The 9084-nt window shown below is 41.2% G+C and overlaps 1 protein-coding gene across 1 annotated transcript in view; it reads right to left on the reverse strand.

Moving 5' to 3' along the window:
* NSL1 (NSL1, MIS12 kinetochore complex component) overlaps window positions 1–9084 on the reverse strand; it is a 22599-nt gene that overhangs the window by 12191 nt on the left and 1324 nt on the right. The window contains exons 2-4 of the mRNA XM_019515902.1: window positions 9058–9081; window positions 6410–6494; window positions 898–1028 (exon numbers count right to left, since the gene is read on the reverse strand). Of these exons, the coding sequence (XP_019371447.1) occupies window positions 898–1028; window positions 6410–6494; window positions 9058–9081 (240 nt within the window). The remainder of the gene's footprint in view (window positions 1–897; window positions 1029–6409; window positions 6495–9057; window positions 9082–9084) is intronic.

Below are 9084 nucleotides of genomic sequence, written 5' to 3' on the forward strand. Positions count from 1 at the left end.
AGGCGGGGGGGGTCGGACTTGAAGATCTACAAGGTCCCTTCCGACCCTACTTCTATGATTCTATGAACAGAATCTTGGAGTCATTACCGACTCCAAGATGAACATGAGCTGCCAATGCCAGGCCACAGCCAGCAAGGCCAGCCATACCTTGTCATGCATCCAAAGATGCAACTCAAGCTGGTGCGGAGAGGTGATACTCCCCCTCCATGCGACATTCGTCAGGCCACAATTGGAGTACTGTGTCTAGTACTGAGCGCTGCACTTTAAAAAGGATGTGGCCAGCCTTGAGAGAGTTCAGAGGAGAGGGTGAGAAGGCAGCAGGACAGGCCCTATGAGGAGAGACTGAGGGACCTGAACCTGTTCAGCCTCAGCAAGAGAAGGCTGAGGGGAGACCTGGTGGCTGCCTACAAACTCATCAGGGGAGATCTTCAGCAAATAGGAAGAGCCCTATTCTCCCCAGCACCACCTGGGGTGACAAGGAACAATGGTAATAAGCTGATGGAAAACAGGTTTAGGTTAGAGATCACGAGGCAATATTTTAGTTAGGGTGGCCAGAATCTGGAACCAGCTTCCTAGGAAAGTGGTCCTCACCCCACCTTGGGTAAATTCAAAAAGAGGTTAGATGATCACCTGTCTGGGGTCTTGTGAACCCAGCATTTATTCCTGCCTGTGGCAGGGGGTCAGGCTAGATGATCTGTTCAGGTCCCTCCTGACCCTAGCTACTATGAAATGGAAGCAATTTACTCAGAGATGCCATAGAACCAGTAACAAAATTGGGAAAAACTTCAAATACAATGTCTCAGCCACTATGTTGACAGAATTCCTCTATTTTCTTTCAAATGCACATCTCAAGTCCAATTCAAATTATGCTTTTCATCAGAACTGTAAATTACTCACCAATATTTCTTGCTCGGCTTTTATGGTCTTGATGATATGTACCAGTATTTTTCTGGGGCATTGCTTACGCTTGCAAGCAGTCTCGACTATAAGTTCATCAAATTGATCTTCAAGGATTTTGATATCAGAACCTATATTCATAAGCAAAATAAAGTGACATATGCAAAGTCATAGGGCCTTGAAAAATACTCTTGAAAAATACTAATATTTTTACAGGAAACAAAGCAAGACATCTTGCAAGAAAAAAAGAGCTATATCTGCAATAAGTAGTCTGGTATAAATTATATCACCAATGAGTTAAATGGATAGCTTAAAACAACTGTCATGCACTTCTTTTTTGGTCATCCTTTCCCTGTAATAGCAGGTAATGATGTGTTTAAATTTAATATCTGTTGGCGAAAACCTTTAAAACGATGGTAAGTTCTACAAGGGGTCCCTCGCTTCCATTATGTTGGAAGTATAAAGTTGCACATGCTTGGTGTTCAGAAACTACAGTACAGCATAAACAGAAAAGGTGGAGTCATACACAGACATGATGCAGGGCTATACAAAAAGCACAGACTGTACAAAAGCTAGAATGTACTAAAACACTGAGGGTCAGCTGCATGTGGATCGTTACTCAAAGAGACCAATAGCCTGGATCTCTTGCATCCTTCTCAGGCTAACTGACTTTTTAAAAAAAGAGTGATTTTTTTTTTGCTAAGAGTAGGGTAAATACTGGATTGATATTTGTTTAACTTGTTTTATACTTGTTTGGGGGTAGGATTTTAAACATCGGTATCAATACAGCCCCTAATTATATGCTTTAGAGAATAAGCTATGTTCATATAATAAAGTCTGTGTGTAAAAAGAAAGTAGTTCTCACATCCAAAACCACACCCTGCACCAAATACAGTTGACACTGGAGTAATAATTTGCAATAGGTGAATAAAGTTGTAATCAGAGCCCATTATAATTAATGGAACAATTCAACTAATTTCAGCAAGCAATGAATCTGTCCTTAAATCTGAAAAGTATTTTGCTATGGCTACTAAATCCCTTTGCTTTCATATGCTGTGGCAGGCTTTTCAGAAATGTATTTAGTCTGAAGTCACTCAAGTAAGGCCTTGCAATCTATGTGAATCACGAGTTTTCTGTAACTATGTGGTGACTCTCACAATAACAAACCAGGTATTTTTAAAGGCGCTACCATATTTCAGCAGTAACGACTGATATTTTTTACTATTAAAAAAATTCTGAGAAGGCAGCACACAATCCTGGCAATGAAGGATACAATATTAAATGAATGATACACTTTTAAATATTTTCCATGTGTGTACTTGTACATAACACACTTAATTCAAATGTTCTAGCAAATATTATATTAAATGTTCTATTAATATTAGCTTTCTAAAAGGTTCTTAATGCCATAACAGAATACATATGGCAGTTTCTCACCTTTGTTAATTGAAGAGTCCTCTGAAAAGTGTCTACAGTATTTATTATCCTATGGTCTGAGCATCTGCAATTTTGCAATTAAATCTGGCAACTGTTTAAAACTTCAGACAGTTTAAGCTTTAAAGTAAAATGTTAAATACCTGCCCTTATTATTCTCAAGTTACAACATCTACCATTAGACAACAGAAAACAGAAGTCAAAAGCCAGAAGCAAAGGGGAGTTAGAATAGTTACAATGCTCCATCCAAAGTATACTTGGGTTCAAAGTCTTGATATATTTTAGATCTCCCTAGCATATTGCATAAAGGTGGATTTAGAGCCCCCTCTCCTGGTTAATCTTTGCAGCACCACCTCATCATGACTTCTTAATGGGCAAAGTATTTTTATGGCAATCCTAGAAGGGGGTCTATATAATGTAGAGATATGAAAAGTTATTTCAAATATTTATCCAGAATTGTCAGTTTACACTTTGTCCTAATCCAATTTTTTAAAAATAAAATGTTCATTTAATAAAAAAAATGTAAGTAAAAATATTACTAGGTTTTAATTTTTCCTACAGAGGTTGATTGGATTTTTAAATATATTATTAAAATATTTTTGAATTTCTGTTAGGACATAAGAAGTGAATCTTAATTTCCCTACCTTTCAAGCTACAGTTATAACTAGTGGAATATCAATTCTTGCATGTAATTTATTAAACTCTAGAAGTGTGCTGAATTTTTTATACAACACTTGTTTAAACAACACAAGACATACATGGCTGGAAAAGAGGATTTTGTTTTGTTTAGTGCAGTCATTACACTCTAAACTTGTTTTCGTAATTAAAATAAATGCACAATTTTTATGTTCATATGTTATTTCTAAAGCACAAAGCGTTAAACCAGCCTGGGTGCCTTTCCACTACACTAAAGTGTACAACAGAGATGTACCATTTGAAGCATGCAAGGCAAAAATCCCAAGTTACTAGTATATACAACCAAATCATACAGTTTCCATTGAATGCTAAAGGTTACTAAAGGCCCCTTAGGCATCTCTGATTCAGTAAATCTATAAGGTGCATCTTTTACCTTGTTTTCTGCCAAAGGTCCCTATAATTACACATTCAGTTTACAGACCTTGCAAAGACAATCTATTAATGTTTCTTTTTCTATTACAACCCTTAAGAGCTAACACAGGCTGGATGCTACAATTTATAAAACTGAAAAACTTCTGGAAGGCATAACACAAATTAGCTGCATAGTCTCTCCAAGTGCCACTCCAATCCCTATCCTTTAACCCCATCTGCTATTCTGCTTTCTGTTTCCTTCCCTGTGGTCCCTGCCCTAACCGTCACTGTGTTGCCTGTTCCATCCTCCGTCTTCCATATGCCACACCCACAAGCTGCCAATGCCACTTACAGCACTCATGCTGCAGGCGGCCATCCCTGATCCAGAAGACATGCGAGAAGGGAATTTGCTTGGTAATATCTTTTATTGAATTAACTGTCTTGCTGACAGATAAATTAGACAAGCTTTGGGGCACAAACGTCCTTCCTCAGATCTGTGAAAGAAGCAAACAGACTAAGGCAAGGGTTAGCAACATTTTCTGGCAAGAGACTGATATGACCTAGCTCAGATCTGAGACAAGCGGGCACTGGGACTTTCTCTGCTTTCCCCTGCCACCTGGCTTTGGTGCAGCATGGGCAGAGTCACCCACTGCTAAAGCCATGGCTCCAGGAGCCAGATTTGGCCCATGGGCCACAGGTTGACGACCAACCCCTGGCCTAAGACATATAGCAGGTAAAACCATTACTTTTGTTTAACCAATGTTAATTGAAGTGATCGCTAAACCTGAGGAACAAAAAACAAAAAAACAAAAAAACAAAAAACCAGAAGCAGTAACTTGGTAGAAACCAAGTAAGAAGCAGCTGACAGATGCTTGACATATAAATAAATAGTAGGGCTGCGCAAAGCTTTGGTCCCCGATTTGATTCGGCAGAGATTCGACCTGATTTGGTGGCTGAATCTCTGAATCAAATCAAAAGACCCTTTAATTGATTCAGAGAGATTTGGAAATAGACACAGCTTTAAATGTTTTTTCTACGTACCTCAAGGTACCAGGCGGCTTGTGAATGACACAATGGTGGGGCGGATGGAGCATCCTACAGGAAAGTGGGGGACTCCCCAGTGCACTTGGCAGCAGACCCGTAAGTGGACCAGAAGCATATCTGATCCAGCAGTTGCTCCAGCTGGTCTGGGGCCTGTGTTGCATGAGACACAGACACAGATCCCATAGCAGCCAGAATGGACTACACCATGTGTGTTGCCTGCCCCAGCAGCTCTGGGACTGGCTGGTCTGGTCACCAGGTCAGGTGTGATGGGGGAGGAAGAGAGGGTCTGGTATGCCCAATCCAGCCTGCAGACTGGTTCTACACCAAGAGTATGCACCAGGCCCCTTGTGGGTCTGATCAGACCAAGAGGCAGCACTGGAAGCCAGATGGCAGGGCTCTGCAGGCCGAATCTGGCCCATGGGGCCATTTATTTGACACCCCTGATATATATGAAGTCTACAGTTGAGTCACATCATACGCGCATTTAACTTACGCAAATTCAACTATACGCACTCGACAAAAAAAAAAAAAGAAGAGAAAAATAACGATTTAAACAGTGTGGGCGATTCCGCCTGCCATTCCACTCAAATGAGCATATGCCCCAGAGTGAGCACGAGATGGGAAACATGAATCTGCTGTTCCCTCAGTCGATCTCAGTTCCCGTGTGCCTCTCATAGCGTGAGCATCTCGCTGCGCGTAAATATGGCTGCAATGAATTTAGCATCCATGCCATCAAGATTCCGTAATTTTGACTATATGCGATTTTTGCCTTACACGCTGACTTTAGAACCTAACCCCCGTGTAAGATGTGACTCCACTGTACTAGTAGGTCAGTGAAGGTACTGCAGATGGATATTAGTTTGCCACGGTTTTGTTTGTGTACCTTGGAGAACATGTAAGGAGTTCCTGGGGCAAAAGAAAAGGAGGTTAAGTTTGTGCTTTTTTTTCCTTAGAGTTGATAAGAAAAGGATTTGATAATGCCTGTGTTCAAAGATTAATATTGTTTTGGGGTCTTCTCTGAGTTCCTTATAATTGCTGGGTGTCAGAGAGCTGCCTGCCTTGTTAATGAAGCCTTTGTTGTTGAGAAGGACTACGGCCTCTCTTTGATCTGTTGGTTTGATCACTGTTTTGGTTGCTGGATCATTAAATAAGAACTATCTGGTTTTTCTCTCCAAAGGGGAGAGGTTGTTTTGATAGTTGTATTGGCTGAGGATTGCACTGTTAAGTTTCTTCCTAAAGGGAGGGCTAGTCAGATTTGTTTTTGTTATTTTTGCGGGTTTCTGTGGGAAGAAGGTGGTTTTGTCTTTTGTAGAAAGATTACGCTCAAAAGCTTGCCTAACATCTCCCAGTTACTCCAATAAAAGATATTCCCAAATAAATTTTGTTTAGCCTGTATTTTTAGAAAGTCTGAATGGAAGTGAAACAAGTAATTTGCATACAATTTTTCCCCCAGACTAAGATAACCTTATTTTTCCTTTTGTTATGAACCCTTCTACAAGATAATTTTCATAAACACTGTTTATGTAAAGAAGTTTAAAATATGAATCACCTACTTACAGAATTTTAAAGTCACCTATCTCCTTGGTAACCAACCCTCAGATCCTCAAAAGGCATTTACATGCCAAACCCTGTTCATTGATTAAACTGAATTACTGATTTCAATGGGAGTTAGGCATTTAGAGAGAAACACAAATGGTTCTGAAAATATGCCTTTCTTCCTTTGTCTCCTCCTCCCATTTACTCCTGGGTTATGTATTCAAATTACATTCTCTTTTCATTTAATTCTCAAGACTATTTGTGGAGAAATACTGTACTGCAAGGATGAATCTAATTTCTCAATCAGACATATGCAGACTTGGATTCAGTGTTATTTTATTTTTCCCTTGATAACACATCTATTAGTTTCAACAAAAGGAAGATTTACTGCCTTAATGGTAAGGTAAAAGCTTGGTGTAAAATTAAGATATAAGATAAATTAAACACACACCACCTTGAAGCTCATCTTCATCTGAAGTTTCCTGCCAGGGCTCTCCATTAATAGTAATATTTTCCTGAACAGCCGTTTCAAAATTCTGTAAGAAATGAATAGCTATCAAAATGCTTGAAGTTACACTGGTGAGCATATCAGCACTGACAGAAGGTAAGTACCCTGCAGCCTGTTCCCACTTCCTAGAAAACTGCTGAAGTCCTGTCCCAACCTGACAACAGTAGAAACTTGGTAATCATAGAATTATAGAAAATGAGGGTTGGAAGGGGCCCCAGGAGGTCATTTAGTCCAAACCCCTGCTCAAAGCAGGACTGTTCCCAACTATATCACCCCAGCTAAAGCACTGTCTACCTAGGTCTTAAAAACCTCCAAGGATAGAGATTTGACCAGTTCTCTGGGTGACCTGTTGCAGTGCTTTACTACTTCCCTAGTGAGAAAGTTCTTCCTAATATCTAACCTAAACTTCTCTTGCTGCAACTTGAGACCGTTGTTCCTTGCTGCAACTTGAGACCATTGTTCCTTGTTGTCATCTGCCACCACTGAGAATAGTTTAGCTCCATCTTCTTTGCAACCCCCTTTCAGGCAGTTGAAAGCTGCTATTAAATCCCCCGAGTCTTCTCTTCTCCAGACTAAATAAGCCCAGTTCCCTCCATTTCTCCTCATAATAAGTCATGTGCCGCAGCCCCCTAGTAATTTTCACTGCTCTCTGCTGGACTCTCTCTAATTTTTCTGCATCCTTTCTGTAGTGGGGGGTTCAAAACTGGACACAGTACTCCAGAGGTACCCTCACCAGTGCTGAATAAAGGGAAATAACACTTCCCTTGACCTGCTGCAATGCTTCTACTAATGATGTAATGAGAGAGGCCACAGAACAATATGCACTTAACCCCACTGAGGCCCCTCTACACATTCAGGTAAAAGCATGACTGGATTTAATAAGTGATCCACACAGTTACACCTCCTGCCATACATGCACAAGGCAGGAGGTGTGACTGTGGGATCATGCATTAGATCCAATTGTGCCTTATTGTTGGCACACAGCAGGCTTCCACAGCTTTGCTGAGAGGGCTCCCAGCCATGGGGGCCATGTGGAGCTGGGACCTAGAGCTCCACACCTCACAGGGCTCCCAGTCCCTGCTGCACCTCACATGCAGCCAGGACCAAGAGTCCCTCAATTAATGCTTGCTTCTGGTCCCATGAAGTGCAGCTGGGGCTGAGAGCCTTGTGTGGGCCTGGGGATTTCACACACTCCCAACCCTTGGGGATCAGGCACAATCCCCAGGGCTCAGGGGTTTCATGTTGGGAAAGGTACATCCTGTGGCTGGGAGCTCTGTCAGCTGACAGGACTCTCAGCCACAGGGAAGATCCTGCTACCCATGCAAATTAAAGCTCAACAGCAATCAGTTAGAAAGTTAGTACACCTTTTTGAGGTGTCACTTTACAGCTGGTTGGAGCTTTTTATTGTGATAGCTGCTTTGTGTGTGTAACAGATCTTAACACTTCTATAACAGGTAGAGGGGGCGTGACATTCAACAGGAAGTCCTGTTTTCAGACTATTAATTTTGCAATGCAAAATGTTTGGGCTGAATTATCTGCGTCAGTCTATTTTTTGGAAAACATCTGCTACTGTAGTTCAGATGTTTCAAACAAACACAAAACTTACAGCTGTGTTTTTAAGATGCTCTAGTTCGTCCATTCTTTGGAAGGGGGATTTGATATTTGGTAGGAGTAGTCAAGAGGAGAGGGGGGGGGAAAAATCATGCAAATTCAATGAGAGTGTTTGTGAAATCTTAGATAGAGCCCTGCATGCATATAGGTTACAATCCTTAGTCACATGATCAAATGCTATTTACCGCTCTCTCCCTGAAGAGGGATTAATGACAATAAAAGTTTTCAATGCTTTTTTTTATTGTCACCATTTAGTGTGTGACCCCTGGCATCGTGTATAGCACACCACCAAAGCCTGCCCTCAGCCTAGAGCAGTGGTTCTCAACCTTTTTTAGACTCAAGATATCCCTTCTCAAGGCACCCTTTGGGAAATGCTAGCTCTTAAAATTTCCACTTGTTGGGAGGGCTCTTTCTGAGGTCTTTGCAACAAGAAAAAACACTGCTCTGTAGGCAAATAAATAAATAAATGTAAGAACAAACAAATAATAAATACATCAAAAAATTAAAAACAAACTAAAGAATCAACTAGAAAAATAAAGTAAGAACATAAAAACAATAAAACAAGTATGAAAAGAAACACATTTTTTAAATATTATACAATAAGAAGTATACCAACACAACCGCCCCCCAGCACCCCTAAAACCAACCCCCTCAAAAAAAACCCAAAACCAAACAGGAACAAAACAAGGAAAAAACCCCAAAGAAGAAGCCAAGCCCCCCCCCCAAGAAAACACAAACGCAAAAACACACAAAAACTAAGAAATAAAATAGAAACAGGAAAACAACAATACACCCGTGCCAGTAAAACGTAAGAGCCAAACACGAAATCCAATAAAAACAGCCGGAAAAGGTTCAAAGTCAAGAATTAAGGAGTGACAAGTAGACAACAAGACAGACACAGACCGCCGCCCCGCAGGCAGCCCGGGAGCGCGGGCGCCCAGAGCCGCCGCAACGGCCCCCCTGCCCGGCCCGGCCCTCACCCACAGCGCGTCGCCCGGCTGCGACTC

The sequence above is a fragment of the Gavialis gangeticus genome, unplaced genomic scaffold (genome assembly GCF_001723915.1).
Source record: "Gavialis gangeticus isolate Ggan-Ray unplaced genomic scaffold, GavGan_comp1, whole genome shotgun sequence".
Taxonomy (NCBI): Eukaryota; Metazoa; Chordata; order Crocodylia; family Gavialidae; genus Gavialis; species Gavialis gangeticus.